The following is a 26,148-nucleotide window of genomic DNA, read 5'->3' on the forward strand; positions in this document are numbered from 1 at the left end:
TATGACTCTGAATATAACCAAGGTTCCAGGCATGATTCTAGGCAAAGCCACGGGCAAGGTTATGGCGGTGGATATGGCTCAGGTGGCTCTCGTTGGTGATCTGGATCATGAATAATGCTATGTCTTGCTTTTCCTGTACAATTTGGGGTTGGTGAGTGTAGGAGCAGGGGTATGTATAAAAGCATGCAGTGGTCAGCTTTGTGATTGAATCAGGGTTATGAACAGAGCCAGATTGTGGGTTCATGAGAATGCACATGTTATTTTTTGTTATTTTCTTATCCCATGCTGAACAATGAAATCCGATTATTATTATTAGCCAGAGGTTGAACCGATCCTGCAGAAGAAGAGTGACGAAGGTAATGAAATCCCTACCACAATCATCTGCTGATCTTGTAGCACAGGCCTTTAACCAAAGGTGATATGTATAATGTAAGTACAGGATTTCAACAGAAATAAAGAATAATAAAAAGGGTGGATGTCAAGTTTCCACTGCATGAAATCCCTGCGAGGTGATCGTTGAGAGAGAAGTTCTACATGCATACTAATAGCAGGACGACTTAATAAAATGCCAACTGTAACACAGAGTTCCTGTCTCTCTAATGTGTCCTCTCTCAGAACTGGTCTTGCCGTTGTTCTGGAATCGGTGTGAGCAGCTTGTCATAATTCAAGGCATTATCTATGTTCCGCAAAGTCAATAACTCCATTTCACACTTGGTTTCACGTGTTGTCGTCCCAATATGAGGTAGAATCATAACTCTGTTGTCGTGAAGCAGGCCCGGGTGGACGACCGGCTCATTTTCAAAGACATCCAATCCAGCAGAAGCAACCTTGCCTGTTTGCAAGGCCTCTACCAAGGCTGCTTCATCAAGTAACGAGCCTCTTGCTGTATTGATAATGACCACGTCATCCTTCATCTTCTCGAACTCAGCTTTCGAGATGATATGTCGAGTTTTCTCTGTGGCTGGTAAATTAAGACTGATGATATCTGAATATCGCAGAAGTTCATCAAACGTCACATATTTGCTGTCCCCTGTTTCTGACTCAATCTAATGTACTGCTGAGGACTAAGAAGGGCATGTATTCCTACCTTCTTTATCTCTAGGGAGCTTGGAACGATTATGGTAGATAATATTCAAACCGAACGCACGAGCCCGATGCGCAATAGCCTACAATCATATAAGCCAGCAGCAGCAACGTGTAGCTTGTCAATAAACCCACCTGTCCAATAGCACCCATCCCCAAAATCCCTAGTACTTTGCCCCCAGGATCACAGCCTAGAGGCGTATCACCTTTCCATTGTCCTTTCCTAATAGATACTAAAGGTATCATAGCCTGGCGCAACGCACCCAACATCAAGAACATGGCCACATCGGCCGTGGCATCCGCAACGACCTTTGGAGTATTAGAAATCTGTATACCTCTTTCGGTACAAGCTTTCATATCCATCCCATCATATCCTGCACCATTGAGACAGATGAACTTCAATGTCGACGGCAGGGCGTGGACAAGCTCCTTGTCAAACGGCCCGGTCTCGAGTGTTGAATTTGTTCGGTAAAGTGCTGCAACCCCATCCCATGTTCCGGATTGACAGTTTTGTAAGAATTGCTGGCGGTTGCCTGTGAACTCATATGTTTTGTATTTGGTTTGGAGTTCGGACCATTCACTCTTGCAATGATGTAGTTTGCCGATCAATAGTACACTTGGTTTTGATCGGATTAATGTTGCTACGTGTTTGGTGATACTTGCCATTTCTTTTTCTATATCTTGCCCTCTGGGATATGGTTCTATACATGGTCAAAGACGAGGGTTAGACATCCTCCATGCGATGTAAATACTAGCTCTTCTTGCTAATAGTATGGCGTTATGACGTTTGACGGAGTTGTCGGCGAAAGTTGCCGAGGCCGAGACCAACATGACTGTAGTGTCCTAGGCTAACTGAGTATATCGGGACAAAGTAATTTTGCTGATTTATAATTTCTGTTTCATTTTCTCGTCATTTCCTTTTCTCATCTGGTTAAAATTCAGGCACAGATGCCCACACCTTATCCATATTGACCTGGGAAGGCTTTCCAGTTACCATTCCAACAGAAACAGCAGTAATATGCTCCATCATTCATTCGTTCTCCTGGGCCCTTTGCTAGACTAGTGAAAACAGCATCTTGGTCTATTGTTACAAACTGTATAGCTCTACTTACATCGATCATCCATGTAATATCATGTGCAGCATGAGTATGCCTTTCGCAGGGCTGACATCGGGCCGGGCCGCTACGAACAGCGCAGGCCATTGGGGAAGACAAAGGTACGGTGTAGAAATTCCTATAAATATAGTAAATAACCGCGCTATGTTTCAATTATCTTCGATGCACTGGTTTTCTGCATTTTCATTTGGGCAGTACCCTTGCGTGATGCACGTCATCCACAGCAGTGCCTACCCGATTGTGATGATAAAAATACACTCCAATCAGAAAGTGTACAGGAATCTTCATAAGTCTGTATTTGGTTCAATGCATAATCGCATTGTGAATTTATGCACGTACGAAAGTATAATGGCCAGCCGTGCCAGCAGCTCCTTCCTATAATGAATGCGGCGCAGTGACTTTGCATGAGATCCCAGTATCTTTTAGCGCCCTTAGCATTCCCGACCACATTCCAAAGACACCATCTACCATTTGTCCTAGACTACCTGGGGTCTCTTAGCAAGTCATAGCTTATCATCTGTAACCGCAATTGTTTCAGTAGGCAAGGCTGTGACCTACATTCTGAATGGATAGCCAATCCTCAAATCGTCATCTGTTACAACTGCTGTACACGTGCAAGACTCCAAATATGGCGAGGCTTTTAACTCTGCTAAGATAGATGCTAAAATAGCGCTTTACAAGGGTAACGAGGCTATGTTGCCCTTCGAAATCTACCTGGTGGTGCGGGGAATCCTCATGGTACTGGACAAGGCAGCCTTGTGGTTATTTAAGATCCCATACAGTCTCCTATATCCTGTTCCCATCTTCTGCAAATTCTCACATCACACCGATAGTAACGACAAAGAAGCCAAAATTAACTGTCTTTGATCTAATGACACGGTCTTATATTTTCAGGGGGACTTCACCCCAAGGTTCCAATTTTTCTACCCTAGACTTCAACTTCAGAGCTATTATACCTTCTGTGGAAGTTGCAGCAGACGAAGACCCTCCTTCATCATCAATACAAGGTGGACAAACGTCTTCTGCGTCTGACTCTGGAGACTCCAGTCACCGCGGTTACACTCCAAGCCAGAGCACGGCGACTCCTCGTTACCGTGAAAATCTAAGCTTGGGTGTCGCAGAGCCTTTGCGGACGTTGAATCTCCAAGAAACTCCTACATCGCATCGAACACCCTCGTGGAGGCATGATGCTCGGCGACAAAGTACTGGGTTGTCCCCAGGCAGATCCACATCCACGTACGGGCGCTTGTTCAATGCTACGCCGGAGCCCTCGCCAGAGCCGTCACGCGTGCAGTCTACCTTGAATCGCGATTCAACCGTTGATGGTTTAGCCAGCGATTTAGAGGATTCTCATTTGAACGATGATGGGCCTCTGAGCGATGATAGTGACCAATTGAGTGAGATCGAAAACGAGGACGACGCAACTGACAGTGACGGCTCTTCCTTGTACAATGTGCGACGCGAGCGCTTACCTCGTGCACCTATATACAATGCCGACTTACAGGAAATCCTCCGAGGCATCAAGAGTCAATTGTCAGCCCTCCAAAATTATATAGACCGATCCCCATTGTCTCGTGACCGTGATTCGGATCTCTTCCAACTGCGCGAGAAGGTGCGCATGTTGAACGAACTCGAATGTCCCGAGACGCGCACGGTGGGGTTCATCGGCAACTCCGGAGTCGGCAAGAGTAGACTGATAAACTCGCTCCTAGATCAAGAAGGCCTCGCCCGTTCAGTAGGTCCACATTTCCTGGAAAGAGATGGTTCATATCGAGAATATACTGACACCGTATGCATAGAGTGGTGATGGTGCCGCATGTACCTCGGTAGTTACTGAGTTCCGACACACGGATGCGCGCCACCCAGATCGCTACACCATTGAAGTTGACTACATGGATGAAGAAGAAGTGAAAGAGTTGCTAGAGGAGCTCGTTCAGAGCTTCAGGATGTACTACACCGATCTCTACCGCGAAGTGACTAGTATAGAAGAGCAGGAGAGAATCCGTGACCGGTCAACCAGAGCATGGAGCACATTGAACTCACTTTTTAGAGATCAACCGGAGCTCACACACGAGTTTCTTTCCGACCAGACTGACGATGCATTATCTAGAATATTGGAGCAGCTTGGAGATTGGGCAGCTCAGTCATGTACGCGCCGCCCTGGGGGTGCAGCGCTTCAGCACACCATTATTCCGAGTAATGTCCAAGAATGTAGATCGCAGCTTGATATGCTTACAATGGATCCACGCGATGAGAGTGAGGTTGCCATCTGGCCCTTCATTAAACTGATCAGGTATGTGTGATTTATGTAGTTCTACTTTATTTGGCTAACATTTGTAGGGTGTACCTACGATCACCTGTCTTGAAAACAGGGCTGGTACTGGCTGACTTGCCCGGTTCGTCCCCTGATTCCTACACTTCGAATTCCCTATACACTAATACCAAAAACTAGGCTTCCGTGACCTGAACTTCGCAAGAGTTCGGGCGACGGAAAAGTACCTCAGACATTCTTGTAACGAGGTTTTCGTCGTGACGACAATTTCCCGATGTGTTTCCGACCAGAGTATCGAGGAAATAAAGAGACGCTGCACCCAAGAACAACCATTGCGTATAGTGTGCACACGCAGTGAAGTATGGCCGTCTTATGTTGATATGCCATTACTGGAGATCGAGTGCTTACTTGACTCAGGAAGTAAATGCAAGCGAAACGGCTCGCGACTGCCGTGACCTTACGGCGCAAATCGAGCAGCTACAGAATAGGCTTAGGCATATTAACAGACGTCTTACGAGGGAACGAATTTCTAGGCAGAGACACAGTGAGATACTTCGGCTCATGTGAGATCTTGTGCCTTGCACCTGTGCGCGTACTGTTTCTCCAATACTGACGTGAGTCAATGTAGGGAAAATCAGGAAGACGCAAAGCTTGAGTACGTTACAAATCTAAAAAGAGATATAAGGAGAAAGATAAAGTCATCACTAATGTTCTTATAGGCTTGACCGGTTCTTGGTTGAGGGCCGGAGTCTGAGGGTCACAAATCAGTTACTTCGAAACCACGGTGCTGAAGTCCGGGTCTTTTGCATCAGTAACGAGTGGTATTCCCAGTACCGCCAGGATGCAAACAGACACGCCGACACTTATATCGGGCTCAGCGGTATCCGAGAACTTCGTCGTTATTGTCAACTGGTCCCGGCAGACGCTCAGTTTCGTTTTACAGCTGCGTTTATAAAGCATCGCGTTCCGGCTGTTGTGAGATCCGTGAGGCAATGGGTTCTTGCTGGCTCAGATGATGTAACTGTAGAACGAGCCGTTGCACTTCGGCAAGTATTACGGGATGTGGAGAACGTCTTTCGCGAGGTATAAGCATCATATGCGAAACTGCTCCCAGCTGACATAGAGTAGCGGCTTATCCTTCGAAATTCAGAAGTTCGAGGCTTTCCAAGAAGACTTGAAGATCGGTTTCACGATGACATTCTCAGCGTGTCATGTGAGTATTCTGTCATGAGATCAATCAGTACATTGACTAACAATCATACTGTAGATGAGCGCTTCCCCATATGGAAACGCTGCGCATTACAAACTAGCAGGACCTGGGAATGCGTTAGTTTATGAGTTAGCAATTCACATCACCACTAAGAGTCTGACGTATCGCAGTGGCATCATATGACCTACTCCGCTTTCTGTCGAAATTATGGAACGCATTCTACCAAGGCTGCTAACTATCGTTGTTGGAATGAGGAATTGCTGGAAGGCATGCGATTTTACCTCAAAGAGCGCTGGGAATCCATACAAGGGTGGGTTTCTATTCAGAAACTTACATTAGGAGAGGCTGTGAGAAGGGCATTTGAGGAGAACAAAGCCCAAATAGAGGGTATGCGGTACCAACCACCTCTAGCCGAATGTGCCACTAACCCACCCTAGATATAATGCATCTAGCTCCCCTGGCTCTGGAAAACTTCATCGACAACATGGACGACTGGGAGAACTCCGTGATCGCGGCTATTAACCAGTCTCTAAATCAATTACTTCAAGAACTAAGGTAAATCTATCGCTCTCCTGCTGGATATGCAAGCACCATGAATTAACCTCAATTCGCACAGTCGAGTAGAAACAGACACTCTCCACGGCCACGATAGCTCCTATATTGCAGGTTTAATGCGACCTGTGTATAACAAATGCAACAGTGAATCAGGTAAGAACACTTTCTTGTTGATTCAATCTTGTTTTATCTGTTATATATACGGAAGCAGGCTAATATTTAATAGGCGCAGGGTCTGATTCTCGAAAGAAAATGCTGATGCGTAGCCACCTCACGAACTCGAACCTTTTCCCAAATCTCACCAATATCAGCGAAGCCCAATTCCGAGCTAGTGTCAGAGAAATTTGCCAGGAAATGAGGCGCATGGTAGGTGAGCAGGTAGGCAATATATGTGATGATCTCCACAGTATCATTGCGGAAGAGGGTGAGGTTACTGAGGCAAGGAGGTTTCCTGAAATGGCGAGAACGCTGCAGCTTAAGGTTGATACAGCTCAGGCGACCCTCGAGCGTGCACAGAGGATTGTGGACGAGTTGGAGAACGCACCAGAATAATGCATAGCTCTTCGGATAATGTTGAGTAAGTATTGGAGAGTTGGGTATATCTTTCCTAGTTTTGATCAGAGAATGTCATCTATATCCAGAAGCTCAAGCAAAGTGTCTCTAGTTCGGTTGGAAATATTGATTTTATGTGAAATTATTGATGCCAATGCTAAGTTTGATGTCTGTACTTGAAGCAATATAGAGCTTACCTATCTTGCTAGTTTTATGACTCTGCGACAGAACCACCCTGAGCTGGTATCTCAATCAGCCCCCTCTGCTCCTTCGTCTTCCACTGAACGCCCTTCAACAAATTATACAAAACAGACAGAGTAGGCATAGCCACCCCATTAGCACGACCAACCCGAAGGGGTTCTCCAACGATACTCTCGACCTCAATAAGATTCCCCTATCAGAACCGTCAGCGAAACAACCCCATATCAGCATCCAACTCCCCAACCATGAAAAGAGAATCAACAAACCTTCCAAACATCCTCCAACATACTCGGAGGCAAATACATAGTCACCGGATAAGCCCCAATAACCTCCTCACAAACCTCCGCCGGCAAATTCACCCCAACAGACCCAGCCGCCGCACGAATCTCCTCCATCGCAGGCCTAACAAGCATCTCCACCGCATCCCCGGCAAGGCGAATACGCCCGGTATCCAGACCCGTAAGCGCACAAATCGAATTCAAGCACGCATTAAAAATCAGCTTCCTCCAGCGACTATACGCCACATCAAGTCCCAGAATACACTTCGTCTTTCCAGCCGCCGAATACAAGCCCACGAAGCGCTCTGCAGCCGCGACTTCAACAGCACAATCTAAATTCGGATTTCGAAACGCACCAATGACCAGATCATCCGCGGAGCCATGCTCGATCACCCCCGGCGCAACTTCATGCGAGTCAATCATGCTTATTCCCGAGAGGACAATGTTCTCCGGGAAGGCCGCGAAATAGGGCTTTTCGATATTCAGTCCGTTCTGGATCAGCACGATCACAGTGTGTCCCGGTGTTACGGCCGGCTTAATCAGATCAGCTGTGAGTGGGGGACAATCGGCGATTACTTTCGTGGTGCAGACTATGTAATCGTATTTTGGGGCTTCTGGTGCCATCTTCTCCGGGATGCGGTTTGTTGCTGGGGTTCAGATGATATGGTCAGCGGGGATATATGGAATTGTCACTGGGTTGTTGGGCTGGCTGGGTTGGAGGGTACGGCGTACTGGTGGTAGGCTTCCACCCTTTTAGGGTCCCATGGTCGCAGGATGTGATGTTGAAGCCGTTCGATGCTACGGCTTGGTAGTTGGAGCGTAGGACGGCGGTTACCTGGGCGAGGTTTCCGGCTTCTAGGTTTAGGGCCGCGATGGTGCCCACGCCGCCGCTGCCGATTAGGAGGATGTTGGCTTTTGTGTTTGACATTGTTTCTTCTTGTTGGTTGGGGTTTATCTATGGTGTTTGTTTGAGGGGCTTGGTGGGATTTGGTGGTGAGGGGATGTACAGATGTATCGTATCACCAACTTAATGTGGGGAAATTAATCAAGTATTAGGTACTTAGTGGGGGATTCAATAGGCTAAAGTATGGCGAGCAGCGGGGACAACACAGGGCTTGAGATTATGGGATTAATCATATTTAACGTTATAAGCGTAATTACGTAGAGGGCGTCAATTACTATCAATTCACTTACATAATATGATGTGAGGTCTTAAAGTGCTAGTAAATAGGTGTTTGTCTATCCGAATGATTGTAGTTGATTATCCAACAATCTGAAGATCCTAGGGTTAGCTTTGTATTACCTCCAAGGTAAACTTAACGTCCTGAGCATTCTTGGGACGGATTCGAATTCTTACTTCGTTCTCAGATCCGAAATTCAAAAGGCAGGCCAGTTAAAATTTTCTTAATTTATGTAAGGTCCATGGTTACTCGCGCAAATCACTGTTTGGTATGAAGAGCATGCTTGAACGGACAGTATCTATGGGAGTACTACTTAGACATGGTCGGAAAGCTGTATATATCCCAACATTTACTATGAGTGAATTTACTATGGTCCCATCCTGGAGAAGAAGAAAGCAGTGCATCAACACTATTGGCACATGTGAACAATTGTCCGGGTATTGAGATATCAAACAGTTACATAGCACCACTACTGACTAGGTTGGATTTCAGGCCGCAGCTTCCATGGTGTCTTCTTCAAACCCCTTCAACCCATTTCTCACAAGGATACTCAACACCTCGTCGGGTTTCTCGGCGAGATGGCCTAAACCCTGTGGACCACAATGCCGGGGAGTGATCTAACAGGCATCTCATCTACAGCTCACCGCACTGCTTGGTATTGTGTGTCGTAACCTAAGGATCCAATTCACGGTGATTAGCTTGGTCTAGTACTATTCTATGCATTACTTGTACTGTTGTAGACACTAGACTGCTAATCTAGCTATAGCTTGCGTGGATTTATATATCCATTATACACTACAACGTACCCAGGGGATGAAATGTCGGACTCCAAGCTTCCGACTTGAGTAGATATCTAGAGTGTAGTTGAAATATCGCTCAGTAAAAGGAACATCTTCTTCACCTCCAAACCTGGGCCCTCCATGTCTTCCGATACCATGTGCGTGGATTAGGGTTATCAGCCACTACTCATATATCAATCTAGGGCTCCCTGCCTTCAATAGAAGCCGGGCTAGCTCAATCGGTAGAGCGTGAGACTCTTAGTCGTCACGGTATCTCAAGGTTGCGGGTTCGACCCCCGCGTTCGGCTTCCCTTTTTGCATCCAGCAGATGTTGTTATGACTTTTTTTTTTTCTGGGATCAAATTCTGATCTCAAGGTGCTGAAACAGCAAGGGTTCGGTTCAGACGCTCATTGGATGGTCGGTGTGGGGCGGATCCTGCAAGCGGGCAGACGGCATGAACCCCATCAAAAACTTATGCAGCCCTATTCAGTATGCAGAACTAATCTCCATTGGAAGAACTCCCTTCCTCAATGTCGTTTTTGAGAAGCGTCCGATACATACCGCTTTGCATACTAGGCTATGTGTCTAATGTTTTTATAAGTGCGCCCTCGTATGAATTGCAATATCTACTGATTAGAGATTTTCGTGGCCCGTTGACCTTGGCTGAGACAATGATAATCTGCCTTCTACACGACGAGAGTTCACAAGAACTTCATGGTTTCTTACATAGGTCTATAGAAACCTATTAAACTATCTGCATCTGCTCAAGGCTCTTAATGTGCGCCAGAAGTTTGCATTTTCCATGTTACTCAAGGAGGACCCCAGGCTCCCGAAGCAGGGTATTATTCATATGGAATGCCCGCATCACCTCGGATGATAAGAATCGCGGGGCTCAGTACCTGCTTCTCCCCAAAGCAAGGGCTTTCGCGCGAGTGAGCACTAGAAGAGCATCTACTGTGAGTCAAGAGGATGAAACGGATGGTTTTCGTCCCAACAGATATTGATTGACTAGATCCCTGCTACTAGGCACTGTATTCCCTTGTTAAGGTGGCGTCATGCCGCTGGATCAGCATCATGATCAATAAGAATTTTCTCGCATCTTGCGTCATATGCTCAGGATTTTACTGCTGACGTATATCCAGCCGATTCATTCCTATGCTGAACGTGACTGGGGTGTCATTGCAGAGGAGTAGCCAAGTACACGTCAGATGATGGAAGTTAGCTTCTACAGAGTCATATACAACTCCCAGATCACTTAAGTCTGCTCCAGCTGATAGATTATGTTCAGCTCTATAAATCTCCAGTGCTTTCAATGTAGGAAAGTGTTTGTACAATTTGGAAAACTCATGTGCAAAAAAGATAGACTTTGGTTTGTGACCAAAGTCTATGAACAGCTCACGATGAGGGGTACATCTTAGAGATGGAAGTTAGTAGAATGAGAATGACCTGCAAGTCCATGTCCTTTTCACCCGATACGCAGGCCCAGTGAGTCATTGCCATATGTATTATTCCCTTGATTGCTAAACCTGGTGCCCGGTACTAACCTATTAGGCTATGACACGTCAAGCAAGATCGTGCACTACATGTGAACGTGTAATGCTACTGGTCGTATTAGTTACCGGAATGGAATGCGTTTTGTATGCCAGGTCTACGCATATCGCTGACTGTGCAATATGGCCAGGGCGTAGTACATAAATCATTCCTCCAGCGAGATGTATGGTGATTCTGCTAATAGCACAACATATCTCCTTGGTGGAATCAATATCTGTAGTGTTACCTGGAAAACGAGTACTCTTAGATTTGCTCCACAAGGGCCCTTGAAAGACTATTTTGATGTCGTTCAAAGTTGTAAGATAATCGTGTTCTTGCAACCGTATGGTGGTCCCAGGGGCCACCGCAGTCTACCTCTTCTTTGTACTACTTTCTATAAGAACTGTCGAGAGGTGTAGGATCTTTTGATAAAGGAAGTATTCCCTCCTCTTTCTTTTTACCATTACTCATATTGTAGGTAAATGAAACACCAAACTACTCTCTACATTTGGCAATTTGCGTCACAAGCGTGGTGATCATAAATCTTGTCAGCCACCAAGCCAATTCCTTGCAGATAATGAGGAATGACCACTCAAAGCAACTTAACGAAATGGTGGGCATTAATTTGAGATTGGCTTACTCAGGGCTACGCTTGACATTTTCTATTACGAAATGGGACACTTTTCTCCAACCCATGGAGGAGACTGATTGCATGATGATATTGGACCGAAATGCCTAGGCTCCCAAGTTTTTGAGCCATCTACGAAGACTCATTTCATTTTATTTGGTCTTGTTTCGACCATCCCGGAGTAGTAGTATCGACCCAATGACAACAGAAGTGTAGCTTAGATCTTGGACTGGGAACCCACCCCGGAGTCGCCTATCAGCAAGCTCTCGCAACCCATTCCCAAGTTGGAATAGGATCCCCCGCACAACGGCAAACCCCATCCCCATAGAACACAATGCCGAACAACAACAACCAGCTTGCTATGCCCCCAAAACAACTCTGCCTGACCAGAAAAAATACCTAAATGTAGTCCGACTGACTCGATGCCCGAGACCCCGAGGCATGCCTGCGCGGGAAGTCATGTCAACTGGGGGTTCCTTCACATGCGAACCATAGTTGACTACCGATCTGGGGCTCTAGTTTGATGGACCCTCACTCCTGTAGCCCATTCAGGGGCCAAAGCTCTCTTTTGTTGGGAAAAAGGATCTACAGATGATGATCTACACTCCAGTATTTTCCATTTCTGCACTGCAAAATAGCCTCTTTTCTTCCTTCACTTTCACATGTAGAAACACACTCCCTACCGGTGGCCCCCATCTAGCGACAACGATATAAAATAATGGCTCCTCCCTCGCCAACCCTCCCCAGAAGAGGGCGGCCGTATCCAAGAGACACAGACTAAGGTCAATATCAGCGAAAATGGCTACCCAGCCCAACCCCAAGGACTCGATGAAGTCCACCTGGCGCACCGCCAGCCGCGACGAATGGAACATCAACCACTGGGCCATCGAGCTGCTTAACGTGCACCCAACCGAGCTCAACAAGGAAATCCCCGTGCACCAAAAGGACGAAAAAGTCCCCTACCTCACGCAATGGTCTCTGAACCTCTGGGTCCTCTTCTACGGCTCGCTGCCCTTCCTCATACACCAAGTCTACACCACCTTCACCGGCCACCACCTGGGCCCAATAGCCGTGTTCAACTTCTACTTCTTCGCCTTCAACGCCGTCGTGATCTTCGAAGTGCACATCCTCCGCCGCCTGGGCCACATCTACGGCTTCCTGGACGGCGACAAGCACGAACGCGACGGCGTCCCGGACGTGGGCATCGGCAAAGTCGTCACATCCCTGTACAAGACGACAGGCTCGCGCATCGCCCTGGCCACCTACCTCACCTACAACGCCAACCAGCTGCCCTCGCAGCTGAACTGGGCCCTGCTGCCGCTGCAGATCGGGCTCTACGGCATCGTGCTCGACTTCTGGTTCTACTGGTACCACCGGCTCATGCACGACGTCAGCTTCCTGTGGAAATTCCACCGCACCCACCACCTCACCAAGCACCCCAACCCCCTCCTGGCCGCCTACGCAGACCACGAGCAGGAGTTCTTCGACATGGTCGGCGTCCCCATGGCCACCTACTTCACGCTCAGGCTCATGGGCCTCCCCCTCGGCTTCTACGACTGGTGGCTCTGCCACCAGTACATCGCCTTCACCGAGGTGCTGGGCCACAGCGGCCTGCGCTTGCATTCAACCGGCGCATCCACCATGACCCTGCTGCTCGAGTTCTTCGGTGCCGAGATCGTCATCGAAGACCATGACCTCCATCATCGCAAGGGCTGGCGCAAGAGCCATAACTACGGGAAGCAGACGAGACTCTGGGACCGCATTTTCGGGACCTGTCACGACCGCGTCGAGGGCACGAAGGATAATATTGATTATGTGAACTCGGTCAATATGCCGCTGTTTTGATGTTTGTGTGTTTTGTTTCATGCGTGTGAAAAGCTATGCAGGGGAGACTTGATACGTGTTTCGGAGACGCTGAAACAGGGATGATCGAGTCTCTTACGGTTCATTTGGAAGGTCGAAGCGGAGTTGGAAGGAAATGTGGAGAAGGGAAAAAAAAAAAAAAAAAAAAAAAAAAAGAAAGAAAGATAAAGCGCGGCGTTGCCCATGAACGGGTGAACTGCTGTCCTACATTGATATGTCCCTGTACGAATCTTGACTATATACCCTCCTTATTACAGTATAGAATTTATACACTGTTTGTCCTTGTCATCAGTTGAACTAAGAAGTTGACCTTTCTTAAACGATGGTGGCACAAAGATATTAGCAATACATAAGATAGCACAAAGTTTGTTAAAGTATTCTATATTAAAGAAGATGAAACAGTAGTAGGCCTGGCAGCACAGCAGAGTTAGTACAGACCAGTACCAACAATTATCACCGGAATATCACAAGGCTATCTATAGGCTACAGTACACTCGAATGTGGACGCTGGGTATCAGAAAGTCAGTCGAGAAAAACATACAGCGCCATCCCTTCAGACCTATTCTGGAAAGGAGCAAAGCAGATATCATTATTCGTTGAGTCGAAGTATAGTGCGCACACGCACTCTATCAAAGTTTGGTCCCTTCGCGTCCGCTGTCGCTGAGTCTTCGGGGCCGAAGAAAGCCCGGAGATGGTGCAGCAGCATTGCTTGGTCCTGCCGCCGAGGAGCCGAGCTGCCCGGCTCGTGTTTCATTGCCGTTATTGCTGCTGGTACGAACCCCTGTCCGTTGGCCCTGGCCCTGGTGGATGCGAGGGTTCATGAGCCATTGCACCTGCATTCGAATGCTGCTCACAGCAGCGTTCGTATGGGCCATATCCTCTTTTAATCGAAGGCACTCGTTCATGATCGCCATGCTAGCGCGAGCATCTAGATCCGTGATTGCATGTGATAACTGTCCAACTTCATCTCGAAGAGACTCATGGAGAGCGAGAAGGTAGGTAGTCGCATTAGATGAGGCGTTAGAATTGTCATATTGTTCATTTGCCGTGTCAGATGGGTTCGACGGTCTTGTCTGACTAGTAGCCTCAGCCGGTATGTCTGCATTCCGTGCAGACATGACGCGAGACGATTCGACAAGAGTAGACCGAATGCTCGCAAGTCCATCCTCGAAGATCTCATTGCGCTGTTGGAGATGACGGATGGTCAACTCCATAGAATCAAGTCGAGCATTCTGAGCTTCAAAGTAAGGGCCCATGGTTATCAACGGGCAATTCTGCTCATGCACTACTAGCTCCGCTCGTTTAACTTTGACGGGACACCCGTACTTAGATGCTGCGCAGCTATGGATCGCCTCTGGACATGCATCTATGTGTTCCCTCAAAGCCTTGCGGAATACCGTAGTCTCACAGTCAGGACATGTAGTTTTCAAGCTCGGGCACAGTTCCTGAACATGCTCCTGCAGTTGAAAGCCTTCGTTAGTCACCGCCTGGTTGGCAACGGTATATCAGACGCACCTGATAATCTTGTTCCATGATCTCCTCATCACAGCGTGAGCATTTATGAAGCTCATGCATGCATTTGTTTTCTGCGCTCAGGTCCTTCTTTCGAGTCTTCTTCGTACAGAAGACATCGGGACAATCCAGAAGTCTGTAGCCGCAATATTTGTCCACATGGGACTGAATATGGCCTCTTGGAACGACTTCCTCGCAGCCTTCAGCCCCAAAAGGGCACTTTACCCGTATATCGTCGCACATATTGACCAAGAATCGAGGGACGTTAAGGTAGACCCCTCTTGCTGGCGCTCGACAGGTAGGGCATTTGAACTCGTCTCGACCGGTCGCAAAGGTGGTGATAGCAGTGTTCAGACATTTCTGGCAGAACACATGATCGCATTGCAATCTCACTGGGCGTATGTATGGACAGTGGCATATTGCACACATGAGATGATCGTCATACTGGGAAACATAGTCCAAAGAGCGGAGGTCGACAATCTCATCAAGGTCGCTGCTCGGCTCCATCGCAAGAAACTCGTCGATATTCATCTTGCCCAAGTGCGCCCGGTTCGCAGTGCGCCAGATTTATATTTTTCAAAGGCCCTCAGCCTTGTCGTACAAGTAACAATCAATGTAGGGGGCGATCGAGAACGGATCGTCTTTCGAGTTGCCGAAGGGATACCAGGATGAAACAATAGCGCCGAGAGGCACGCATGAGGGGTTACACGGTGGCTGAAGCTCGCTAGGAATGTGCTGACTTGGACGACGATAGCGACAAATTTCGACGAAGTATCACAAAGGAAAGAGTTGGAAATAGGTAGAGGTAGAGTTAGAACTCGGAGAACCGGAGACAAGGAAAGGAAATCGGAAGTATTGCGGGGGACGAGTTGAGCGGACGATAATTGATAGTAATTCCACTGGGCGGCGGCAGCGGCAGATCATTCCCGCGCCCGGCCGAGAACAGTCTTTCGTCTCACCCCCTCGGTCACACCTCCTCCATCTTCATTCCACCATTACTGCCATTGTTTTAACCATTACTCTGGAGTTATTCGCTGTGTCGATCAGAGCGAGCGAGTCATAATTCTATCCTTTCCTGGTAAACCGACCCCGAATTTGTCAGACTCCCAGGATCTACCCGAGTCTTTGTCTTCTCCGCATTGCCTCATCAGCCAGGCTGAGACGGATTGCGACACTTCACTCGCCAATTCGCGACATATCACCCTCTCATTCCGGGCCCACCGTCTCACCTCAACATGCCAAACCCATCGCAGCTCTTTCTTCTTGCAGACCATATCAAACTCTCCCTCCTAGAACGACAGCGAGCGATCTCATTGGATTTGGAACCCAACAGCCAAGACGGAGAGATCTCTCGCTCTTTGGAATCGTTGCACGACGGCATCGAGGATGTCGAAAGGGACCTCTCCCAGCTGGAGCAGGCCCACGATGATGGCGCCGCCGAGTTGAAAGACCAGCTATTCCATTTGAAATCGCAGTATCAAGATTTGTCATCTCAGTTCAGCGGACACAGCACCTCAGCCGGCGCCAGCGGCTCATCCCCATCGCCTGAATTCGCCAATGTCAAGTCGTCTCCTGATCTCAAACAGCCGGTTCCGCAGCACCCTCCTTCAAAGTCAGTGCGGTTCATGAACTCGGCTACAGAAGAAGCCGATCTCGAGCGACAAAACCTCTTCCACCCTTACCGCGACTCACCTTCCCCTCCCAGTGTAGATCAATCTGACATGTCGAATGAACAAATATATGATCGACACAATGAGATCATGCGGGACCAGGACGAACAGTTAGATCGTCTAGGCGAATCCATCGGACGACAACACCAACTCAGTATCCAGATTGGGGATGAATTAGAAGGCCACGTCGCGCTGTTAGACGGTATGGACGGTGATGTTGACCGACATCAACATCGGCTAGATGGGGCTAGAAAACGACTGGACAAGATCCGGAGAAGCGCGGGTGACAATTGGAGCTTGATGACAATCGTCGGTTTGATCATTATCCTGGTCATTCTCATTGTCATTTTGAAATAAAGCCTAGAGCGTATAGAACCTCTGGTAAACTTCACATTCTTGTGAGCTTTGATCAAGGGCGTGTTTCTCTGGAAGGCGCAGGGCGTTTCTTTTTTGGGCCGGGGGGCGGGATTCCCTATGAATGGATCGTTGGTTTGCCTTATATTGATGTTTGAACTTATATGGTGTCTGGAGTGATAAATTACGGATTTGTTCGTTATATGGCAGCAATTATTTCATTACACTAGTTTCATGCAGCTCCCAACAGGGACTTGGGGCCCTACACAATCTACATCTTACATCCCATATCAATATCATACACCCGATCTTATTCCTCAGGGGTAGTTACACATGACACCATGAAGGACTAGGTTAAGTTTATCAAATCAGGCACCTCTTCTTAAAGCTCAGTTTATACCCAGTACACCGATTAAGAAAAGACAATAGTACAAAAGAAGGAAAAAAGGAAGCTAAGATCAATCCCTTTATTGAGTCTTACTCCCTGGCCCCTCCTGGTTGGGTAGATGCTTTGTCTTCTCTTGTAGATTTTTCAGATCGTATCCGTCACTATCGAGCTCACCCCGATCCGCTTTGACCTATATATGACATCAACATTATGATCGTCCTTATTTCTCCCCCTCTACCTACAATGAGAAAAGAGGCAAGGAGGGAAAACTTACCGAAGCTTCACTGTTACTAGCAAGTTCCTGCTTCCACTTCCCCTTTCCTTCCTTGGTACTTCTCAATTGCTCCTGTTTGTGCTCTTCGTAGGTGATATGTAGGTCCTCTCGGTCTGGGGGTAGAAGGGTTAGACTAGTGTGCTTTCAAACCGGGGCAATAAGGGGAGTGACGAACTGTGATCAGATTCTTTGAGACCCGAACGAAGAGGAGAGGTATGGAAGGCGGAGGAAACGGTATAAGATGGTCGAAGGGCCACACGGGGGGCGATTGTTGAGCGGATGGTGGAAGTGAGGAAGGACATGGTGTCGGTCAGTTGGTCAATTAGTTGTTAAAATTCGAAGGATGGTAGGTTTTTGTATGACTAGAGCTGTTAGAAGCAACTCTCATCACTGCATATACAAGCCATTGCATGAAATAAGGGAGGAGCCTTACCAAATCAAGAAAAGGTAGTCTGATCTATTGTGGAAAGTAGAAGTATGTGTCTTGCACGCTTTCGATGCGGTACAACTTGTTGTATTTATAATGGTTCGCAGAAAAGGAAGAGAGACAGAAGAACAGCCGAAGACCACACGCATTTATTCTCTCATTGCCTTCGTAATTCCATGTGAGCGAGTGGGTTTGCTGTCGACAGAAAGTCCAGAATGTCACCAGTGACGTCACTCATACACAATCCTGGTCTTTCTTGGCAGCGAGGACATTCAATCCATTCTCCGTACCTTTTTCGTGTGTTCTCATTAACCTAGTAATTGGAAGATATGCACTTTTAGGGAAACAGTGTAGCCTAGTTCTATCTATTCTATTTGTCGTCTAAGGTGTTGTCGTGAATGTGAATTGTCGAGGCTGTTTTGGACTTTGTTGATCATCATGGGGATGACATCACGAGCAGGGGTTGCACCCATATCAAGCCTTGGCAGCTTGTATATACTCCGGAGTATGGGCATACTTGGCTGTGTTCTTATGAGCTTGCGCACATTAAAAGACACGATGGTAGCTGAAAGGGATGCAATGGATAAGAATTTGGTGAGCACAGTTGTTTGCTTGCCATTTCATTTAGTCGCGTTTATCCTAGGTGACCACATACAGATCGCCTCCATGGTATAGTTATGTATTCTGCTACCTCGAGGAATATTGAGAACTCCAAGAACAGTCAGAGTATCGATGGTAACCCAGACTATAATCTAGGCCTAGAGAGTGTCTGGACAACAAAAAAAATTAAAGACTGAATGGGCATCATTGCACCAACTGTCACTACAGATAAACCAATGAACTTACATCGGTTAAATTTACCACTTATCCGAAACACTCTTCTCCGATAGTATCTCACATTCAGCACCGGAACTAGTAGCTCTATCAACACATGTCTAAATAACCATACAAGTATATCCCTCTGAGCCCCCACACAACAGAGTCAAGCCACCCGGTGGTTTGACGGGTGAAGATACTCTTCAGATGGAAGTATATCCCCACTCCCCAATCAAACATTAACCGGAAACGTCTGTTGATTCGCAGCAAAAAACGAAAGCGTCACGGTAATTTCATACCCTCCTTGACTATTCTTAATCGTCTTAACAGTACACGGGTTCCCATGTCTCGCACACTACCAGAGGATCAGCACCGAGTACAAAGCAATATTAACCCTGGCAGGGAGATGTTCAACTTACCGGAGATTCGCGTCTACATCGCGATTCCCAAATGTTATCCCGTGTCCCCGTCCTATATGTAACTTTGCACATGCCCGCTGACCCTGCTACCATCTCGCATTGCTGTACAGAATGCATAGTTAGCCGAGTAACCAGTCGTTCATTCATGGCCTGAACTAACACCGTTAATCCAAAGAGGGGCCTGTCCCGCTGCTGGCATCTGTTCGTTTCCCTTACGATTTAGATCTCTCAGTTCTCCCCAGTATCCGGGATGTTGATACTTTGCGGGGACGTATACTGAGGTTGGGGGGGGGGGGCGCTGTATGGTTTCGAGGGAACCCGTTGTCCGGGCTGGACCGTTTGGGCCTGGTCACTACCTGTTGATGGTGGTACAAGGTTGTCTGGAGGAAGGGTCTGGGCAGATTGGGGAATTGCTGCTCTATTGAAGGTAATTGTTGGGGGGGATTGATTTATCTGTCCTCCAGCGGGGACTGCCTGTGCTTGGTTGGCAGAGAGGAAGGCGAGGACCAATCCAGATAGAATCGTGGTCGTCTTCATTCCGAAACATCTAGATTGGAAATCGTGCACAGAACAAATGTGAATATAGAGTCAATTTTTTGTTATACGAGTAACTCTTTCTGAAGAGGCTTTTATATATTCCATTATGTACGGAATATATTGCTGGAATATTGAGATAATAACCCCCTTTTAATAATTGAGATATAGTGTCGGGCATTCTAGAGTTTCATTGTCTTCTCTGGCTCCTCCTTGTCCTTCTAGTTCAAGTTCTTTATGACTACCCAGGCGAGGAGTGTTGGTGTTGTTGCGCGACATTAAAATAAGTTAAATATGCCAAGATGGTTCTTTGTACTACTTGGCCTAGGAAGCAGATGAGGCACTTGAAAGTTCCGGTTCTTTCTACTCTCTTAGCAACAGTTTCTCCTGCTAATTACATAGCCCTGTTAATAAGGCTAGCACATAACATCCATGTAATGCTATGAGAGTTTCTCCAAGCCGCATCCGAGCCGTAAGATTAGCCCTACAGCGCCCAGCACTCCTACATTACACTCCCAGATACAAAGCTTGCATACTAAAGTTTGACGAGAGTAGGGTAGTGTGGTGACACTACGTAGATAAGGCTATCAATCGGAATCATCAAATCAAGATTGTACCACCATCAACTACACTTTCACCTGATATACCCTCAGTGGTGTCAACTCTTGCTATACACGTAAATCATGACTACCGAAGTGGAAGTTCTGACAAAATAGGACTGTGTCCAAAGCTATTCTCACAACTATGTTTAGGCATTACCGGCACAGCATAGAAAAAGGCATATAGACAAAGGAAATGGGATGGAATGACGGAATGCCCAAAAGCGAACGGAAACACAAGATCATACACTGCATCACTCTCCGGGAGTTCCCAGATATATCGAAAAAATCCAAACGAGTCAACGTGGAAGCAAATGAAGCAAAATTGACGGTCGATTCACGACACCAAAGAACATAGTTTTCAAGTAAAAACCGGTCTATGTCTCCCAGACAGACCCCGAGACAAACTCCACATCCAGTCCATGGATTTTCACAGCCGTTAGCCACAAGTAACAACATAGAAATGTCACCCATCACCAACCCATATACATGAAAGAAATAAAGGAAAAGAGATCTGGTAAAGGCACAAATGCGAAAGATAAGATCAAATAAACACAAGAGACATCCCGAACAATTCACAGGCCCAATCAATGCAGACGTATATCGTTTCCACCTTTCTAGATCCCTAAAAGCATGAAAAAATCCGACCCACCCAAAACCAACCAAGGATATCAGAAATAGATGGCAAACCGCTGAGTATCTTGCAGAGTCGCCAAAGGACACCAAGAAAAAACTCCGGACCAAAAAGAAATGCGCGCCAATATGGCAAATCGCCGCACTTTCTATACATCATCGCGGCCAAAACGACACGAGGTCAAAAGGACGTATTTTCCCTAACCGAAGAATAAAAACAAGGTATCGTCTGAAATGTGAAAATGCAAAAATCGAATCGCAGGCGCCGTCGCTCGCAGAAAGTCGAAAGCATCACTCTAGATAAAAGTGCTCAAGATCGTCATCGGAGGAGGGTGTATATACAAAGAGGAAACAATGATTTAGCCTTTTATCGCGGAAAAAAGGTAATATCGGTTTAGTCGTAAGAGATGCGATGGCCATGTCAAATAGTAAACAAAGCAACGAAAATTAAGACCCGCGGTTAGGGAACCCCAATGATGCAGAAGCCGGACGAAGTGGAAGACATGTCATGGGCGCAGGCCCTTGGCTAGTGACATGGCGACTGGTAAGATAGCGGTCCTCACCAGCGACGCTGAGCATTCTGCATCGAGGCCGGGGAGATGGACGTGGGCGGGCTGGTCAGGGTCATGCCAGTATGGGGGTTGACGATAGGGATGACCTTGCGGGTGCGGACCGCAGATGGTTGCTGGTAGTTCACGTGATTAAGATTACCGGTAACGCCGGAATGGACGTATGAGTTGGTAGATGCAGGAGATAAAGAGATGGACGGTGTCACCTGCTGAACAGGCTGAATTTGATGCTGGAGAGGGGACGAATCGGGAGAGCCACTGGAAAGAGACGACCGATCTGAACCAGCGGAATGGATTGAGTGAAGCTGTAGAGGTTCGGATGCATGTTAGAAGATTGTCCTGTACTATATACGAGGAAGACGATTTCCAGTCTGGAAGGGTCAAGGGAGCCGATGCTCAGGCTGTGGAAGAACATACATCGTCCTCGGTCAGGAGACTGGGGCAGAACTCCAAGTCGTCGTCCAAGTCGAAAGACCGTCCAGCCTCGAACCTCGCGCGGAAGGCAGTCACCGCAGGAGCCTCAGCGAGCTCCCTCATACTTTTTACACCCCGGAACTGGCGCTGGGCGTTTTGAGTGGCCATCTTAGGTCCTCGCCGAGAGCGTCCGCCATGGTGGTTATTCGAAGGCTGCATGTGCGCAGCGGCACCGTGGTGAGCATGCGGCTGTTGCTGGTAGAAATATGCGGCGGACATATTGGTGTAGTCGTGGTAAATAAAACGGAAGAAACAGTGCCGTTATATCGTTGAGTCTTGAAGGTGGATACAAACAAGGGACCAGCACGCTGGAATCCTGAGGATAAACAGACTTTTAAAAGGAAATAGTAGGGAGAATGACAAAGGGTCGGTTGGAATGTAATTGAAGATACGGTAGAAGAGATCACGAGAGGAAAGAGAAATATTACTGAAGGAGACGAGAAGAAAATTGAAGCGAAGGGTCGGAGACGAAAATGCGTTTAGTGGTTGTGTGGGATGGGGAATCACTGATCGATGGCGGGACAAGAAGTTGAAAAGAAGACCGGGAGCGAAGAAAAAGAGCCCGGAGGCGAAAGCAAGAGGGGCTGCAAGTGTTATTCGGCTGGGGCTGAGTGAGTGGAGCATTGCAAGGGAATCATTTGTAACGTACCGTACTAGTACCCCCGGCGATCAACAAGAGTTCCCCTTTTCCGGCACATCTGCGTTGTGGTAAGTATCGTAACAAATCCGTTCCGACCCTCCTGCGCTACTGGCAAGGTCACGCACCAGTTTTAGGGCAGGAGGCCACCCAACCAGAGAGCCGTTGGCGGCAGCTCAGTGGCAAGTCTAAGTATCAAAAGCCAATAACTGATCTCAGAGTGAACTCTAAGTGGAGATATTACAGCCACTTTGGATCAGGAGCCAATGATTAAATACCAGAGCGGCTCGAGGCGGCTACCAAAGTGGAATAGAGTGACGTTGTAAGTTTCGCCTTAATCCTTATCGAGGGTAAGGAACCTCCACCATCTCGAGACCTGATATCTAGGCATTACTTGATTGAGCATAAGTGGCTGTCGGCCAATGCCCGGCACTAGTGTGTCAGCCTGGTCTTTAAGGCTGTCCTCGTATCTTCTTGACGAATCAATACCCGCTAGTACAGCTACAATACGATGGATGGTATGATGGTTAGTCGGTTGTGCACCCGACTACCTATTGTATGATGCGTACATAATGGCCGTTGACACTGTCTTATGGGATGACGACCGGCGTACGACGGACTATTGAAAACGGCTGTGGATCTACAACAGTATTTTGTAAGACCTACGAAGATCATGGCGAGTATGCATAGGGATGACGAGGTACTACATCATATTATTGCCAATAACGAGGGAAGAGGGCGGATGTGTCTATTTTGCCCTACTAGATGGAGCATTTTTAGTTTTTTCCCCCATTTCATTGTAGGAGAAGGCAGGTTCAGGACATTCATGAACATGATGGGGGGGAAAGAATGTGGTATCCATTTCCGAAGACAGACAAGAAGGAAAAAGAGGGAAAGGGAGAAAAACGCCTACGACGACATGTGCGGGTAATGATTTGCAACATGTAGGCTCCACTTCACCCCTTTGGGTGAGAATGATTTGCTGCCATCATTTTCGGTACCTTTCCCTTGAACCGTGCCACTTGGTCCTGGAAGTCTAAGCGGATCCTTGTTTCCCCCAACCATTCATTGATAACAAATCCTGCGCTGGCCCTCTGACATCGGCCTGCGGTCTTCGCGGCTTCGACAGTTTTCCAACGTAAAAGTCTATCCTCCACCTGATCTGAAAATCCCCATTGTGATGGAGCACTAACTCAGGTATTGGGTGTAATAATAACTACCTTATTCAGTCATAGTGGTGTACGGAATACAGAATGTATGATGCATACGTGGAGCCAAAGTACTTTTCTGCTATAATCTGACTCATGGTGGACGAAATTGATGGGGTAAATTTAGGTAATTTTGATTGATTGATTGTTGTTTTTTGGGTTTGGGACCAGCAACAACAGAACCCAACATCGAGAGTGGTACACATTTTGTGCAGAAGCAGAAAACAAAGACAACAACAGCGATACTGCTGAAGTACCACAGAGATAGTGTAATACCGACCTTCCCTGTAAAGAAAGATCTTTTCCCAGGACTTTCATGCCGCTTTTAAAGGCGGTGCTACAGCCACAATGTGGTCTACACATCTTTCGAAACAAACTAACGGCGCTTGCTCATCATCATTAAAAAAAAAGATAATAATAGATATGTATCTGAATTCTGCTGTCAACCCCCCCCCCCCCGACGCAAGTGCCGGGTATGTGCTTTGATCGCCCGGGCCTCCCTCAATTCCCTGTTGGAGTCCCCGACTCGAAAGAGATAGGCGAGTGGTTGGAGGATACAGAAAACTAGGACTCCGTACGTTATGCGATATGCACTGTGTGGAACTACTGTGAGGTAAGCTGGCGGTTGCTGGAACAGCATTATGGGCATTGATAGGGTCACACCTCCTGCAAGCCCTACACATGGACTCCTGGGGATGGGTGACTAGTACTATCCTTTTCCCGATTATCTCAGGTGCAGCATTGGGTACCCATCCGTCATTGGCGCCAGAGACCCTCACCCTGCATGCAGGACGTGTTGGTAACTTGGTGTCCATGAGCCTGAGGGCTTTTTTAGCTTCGAGACCAACTTAATACTGCGAAATGTTCCTGAAGGACGGCATCTTCATCTCACCGCCCCTTCTCTTCGATGAGATGGATTTCCGCCCTCCCAGCCATACGCCTGCCCCTCTTTGACTATAACTCTGTTGATAATGTTATTATTAATGATAAGTCATATTGCGTTGATTAATCTCCGACATTATACGAGTCTTATACCTTTCATTCCTCAACTATTCCAGTGCTGTCTTGGCTAGAAACCCGTATACAGAGTATAATGTTTGCGGTAGATAATGAGACGACACCACGGACAGGGAGGGCAAGAACTAGTATACATGTGTATAGCAACTGATAGGTACATCCAACACAGAAATCTTCACAGTTCAACGACACAGACCAGGCTGCAGCTGTCACTTGTTTGCTTTCTCTCCGGTTGATTACCCCGAATCAGCGACCGAGCCATAAGCGATCCTATAGGCCACCAATGTCGGAGTAAATGTGGTACATCATTCGAAGGCAACCGAAGCTAACGTACCCCAAAAAGCAAGGGGTGTGAAACACGATCTACTCCTGTCTTGCTGGGCAAGTCTCAGGGAGCGCCCGTGTTCCAGTCTCAATTGAGTTTTGGTGTCCAATCAGCCACTGTTATCTCTCTTGTCTCCAAAGACAGGATCTTAGGTATGTAAGTCGGTGGCTCAAGGAGTTGCAAAAGACTCACCCCGACACAGTTGCACATACATCTGTCTTAGGCCCCACTGTTGATTTTAATTTTCCGATCTTATTGCAAGCGCACGGGTGGGTTCAACTGAAGGAATGGTTGGTTCTCGTGTTTTCAGATTCATCGATATCTGGGGCCCCTTGGCGATCCAAAATTAAGTCACTTCCTCTGCCAGCCGTTCCATGGGCATCGAGGCATCCCCCCCCTCTCAAGACTCCATGACGCATTATTTAGCACGACGATCCCAAACCCCTCAGCTACATTGAGGACATGTCTGAGACAAGTTGCCTGGTCTTTCAGGAAACACCTCCCTGCGTTCTGTGTGATACTCTAGTATGTGGGTATATACATACTGTACCGTACGCTTCTGTATTCAGATACAGATGAATAGGCAGTGTAGCTTACAAATCCCATCACTTGAGATGCCGCTACAAATTCCAGGCCATAGTGTTAATTAAGTATTGCATAAGGCATATGTCTATGCATACACGTGCCTCGAATGCTTGCTAAGCTGATTATTCATCTGGCATTGGCCTTGAAACCCACGAGTACCCTAGACATTAGTGTTGCACTTAGGTTCAGTCAAAGCTTCTTTAGTAGATGCATGTATTCTTGTGTCAAATCCGTTTAGATCGTCGATATGGCATTACGGAGCGCCCTGGACATCTTAGTGGCTATCTCATGGTATGTAATCGCCAGATATGCACTCGATTGACTCATTGTTGGTGATCTATTCGATGGACGCTGAAAATGATTGATATCCATTTTGAAAGGGGTGAAACCAACAGCTGTTGTCAGTAATATACGCCTCTATGAAGAGCCTAAGGACAAAAGAATCATGCCAGCTTATCA

The 26,148-nt window shown here is 47.3% G+C and overlaps 9 protein-coding genes and 1 non-coding gene across 10 annotated transcripts in view; 6 read left to right on the forward strand and 4 right to left on the reverse strand.

Moving 5' to 3' along the window:
* BDV37DRAFT_272090 (Het-C domain-containing protein) overlaps positions 1-99 on the forward strand; it is a gene marked incomplete at both ends in the record, with an annotated part of 2,828 nt that extends 2,729 nt beyond the window's left edge. The window contains one exon of the mRNA XM_032084814.1: positions 23-99. Coding sequence (XP_031940811.1) covers positions 23-99 — 77 coding nt within the window. The remainder of the gene's footprint in view (positions 1-22) is intronic.
* Positions 23-1,749, reverse strand: BDV37DRAFT_294416 (D-mandelate dehydrogenase-like dehydrogenase; the record flags this gene model as incomplete). Its single annotated transcript, XM_032089624.1, has 3 exons — positions 23-1,036; positions 1,088-1,166; positions 1,219-1,749. The coding sequence occupies 3 exons, from the start codon at positions 1,747-1,749 to the stop codon at positions 612-614; spliced, it is 1,035 nt and encodes a 344-aa protein (XP_031940812.1). The 3' UTR covers positions 23-611.
* Positions 1,750-2,933: 1,184 nt separating this feature from the next.
* On the forward strand, positions 2,934-6,787 carry BDV37DRAFT_272092 (uncharacterized protein; the record flags this gene model as incomplete). Its single annotated transcript, XM_032084815.1, has 10 exons — positions 2,934-2,959; positions 3,093-3,933; positions 3,998-4,491; positions 5,099-5,125; positions 5,190-5,553; positions 5,599-5,683; positions 5,738-5,796; positions 5,851-6,067; positions 6,118-6,235; positions 6,502-6,787. The coding sequence occupies 10 exons, from the start codon at positions 2,934-2,936 to the stop codon at positions 6,785-6,787; spliced, it is 2,517 nt and encodes an 838-aa protein (XP_031940813.1).
* On the reverse strand, positions 6,641-8,387 carry BDV37DRAFT_294422 (ketopantoate reductase family protein). The gene is made up of 3 exons (XM_032089625.1): positions 7,999-8,387; positions 7,255-7,913; positions 6,641-7,181 (listed from the first exon to the last, which is right to left on the reverse strand). Exons 1-3 carry the CDS (start codon positions 8,192-8,194, stop codon positions 6,999-7,001), a joined length of 1,038 nt encoding a protein of 345 aa, XP_031940814.1. The 5' UTR covers positions 8,195-8,387; the 3' UTR covers positions 6,641-6,998.
* Positions 8,388-9,450: 1,063 nt separating this feature from the next.
* Positions 9,451-9,534, forward strand: BDV37DRAFT_t124. The gene has a single exon. It is a non-coding gene; the product is annotated as a tRNA-Lys (tRNA).
* A 2,235-nt stretch (positions 9,535-11,769) lies between these two features.
* Positions 11,770-13,272, forward strand: BDV37DRAFT_294426 (sterol desaturase family protein). Its single transcript, XM_032089626.1, has one exon. It carries the CDS (start codon positions 12,184-12,186, stop codon positions 13,228-13,230), a length of 1,047 nt encoding a protein of 348 aa, XP_031940815.1. The 5' UTR covers positions 11,770-12,183; the 3' UTR covers positions 13,231-13,272.
* A 1,384-nt stretch (positions 13,273-14,656) lies between these two features.
* On the forward strand, positions 14,657-15,714 carry BDV37DRAFT_135746 (uncharacterized protein). Its single transcript, XM_032078774.1, has one exon. It carries the CDS (start codon positions 14,809-14,811, stop codon positions 15,430-15,432), a length of 624 nt encoding a protein of 207 aa, XP_031940816.1. The 5' UTR covers positions 14,657-14,808; the 3' UTR covers positions 15,433-15,714.
* BDV37DRAFT_135856 (syntaxin family protein) lies at positions 15,715-17,510 on the forward strand. The gene is made up of 2 exons (XM_032078775.1): positions 15,715-17,364; positions 17,447-17,510. Exon 1 carries the CDS (start codon positions 15,996-15,998, stop codon positions 16,785-16,787), a length of 792 nt encoding a protein of 263 aa, XP_031940817.1. The 5' UTR covers positions 15,715-15,995; the 3' UTR covers positions 16,788-17,364; positions 17,447-17,510.
* On the reverse strand, positions 17,252-17,748 carry BDV37DRAFT_283738 (uncharacterized protein; the record flags this gene model as incomplete). The annotated part of the gene is made up of 3 exons (XM_032087356.1): positions 17,252-17,362; positions 17,447-17,559; positions 17,622-17,748. The coding sequence occupies 3 exons, from the start codon at positions 17,746-17,748 to the stop codon at positions 17,252-17,254; spliced, it is 351 nt and encodes a 116-aa protein (XP_031940818.1).
* Positions 17,749-21,433: 3,685 nt separating this feature from the next.
* On the reverse strand, positions 21,434-22,136 carry BDV37DRAFT_283739 (DUF4452 domain-containing protein; the record flags this gene model as incomplete). Its single annotated transcript, XM_032087357.1, has 2 exons — positions 21,434-21,748; positions 21,861-22,136. The coding sequence occupies 2 exons, from the start codon at positions 22,134-22,136 to the stop codon at positions 21,434-21,436; spliced, it is 591 nt and encodes a 196-aa protein (XP_031940819.1).
* Between the last annotated feature and the right edge of the window lie 4,012 nt (positions 22,137-26,148).

Source organism: Aspergillus pseudonomiae (genome assembly GCF_009193645.1).
Source record: "Aspergillus pseudonomiae strain CBS 119388 unplaced genomic scaffold BDV37scaffold_39, whole genome shotgun sequence".
Lineage (NCBI taxonomy): Eukaryota > Fungi > Ascomycota > Eurotiomycetes > Eurotiales > Aspergillaceae > Aspergillus > Aspergillus pseudonomiae.

Bases quoted from the DNA above. Each gene is read 5' to 3' on its own strand.
- BDV37DRAFT_294422 (XM_032089625.1), bottom strand. From the start codon at position 8,194: ATGTCAAACACAAAAGCCAACATCCTCCTAATCGGCAGCGGCGGCGTG. The intron at 7,914-7,998 runs GTACGCCGTACC...TCTGAACCCCAG, and splicing joins AGGGTGGAAGCCTACCACCA to CAACAAACCGCATCCCGGAG. The intron at 7,182-7,254 runs GTTTGTTGATTC...CGGTTCTGATAG, and splicing joins TGTTGGAGGATGTTTGGAAG to GGGAATCTTATTGAGGTCGA.
- BDV37DRAFT_294426 (XM_032089626.1), top strand. From the start codon at position 12,184: ATGGCTACCCAGCCCAACCCCAAGGACTCGATGAAGTCCACCTGGCGC.
- BDV37DRAFT_135746 (XM_032078774.1), top strand. From the start codon at position 14,809: ATGAAGCTCATGCATGCATTTGTTTTCTGCGCTCAGGTCCTTCTTTCG.
- BDV37DRAFT_135856 (XM_032078775.1), top strand. From the start codon at position 15,996: ATGCCAAACCCATCGCAGCTCTTTCTTCTTGCAGACCATATCAAACTC.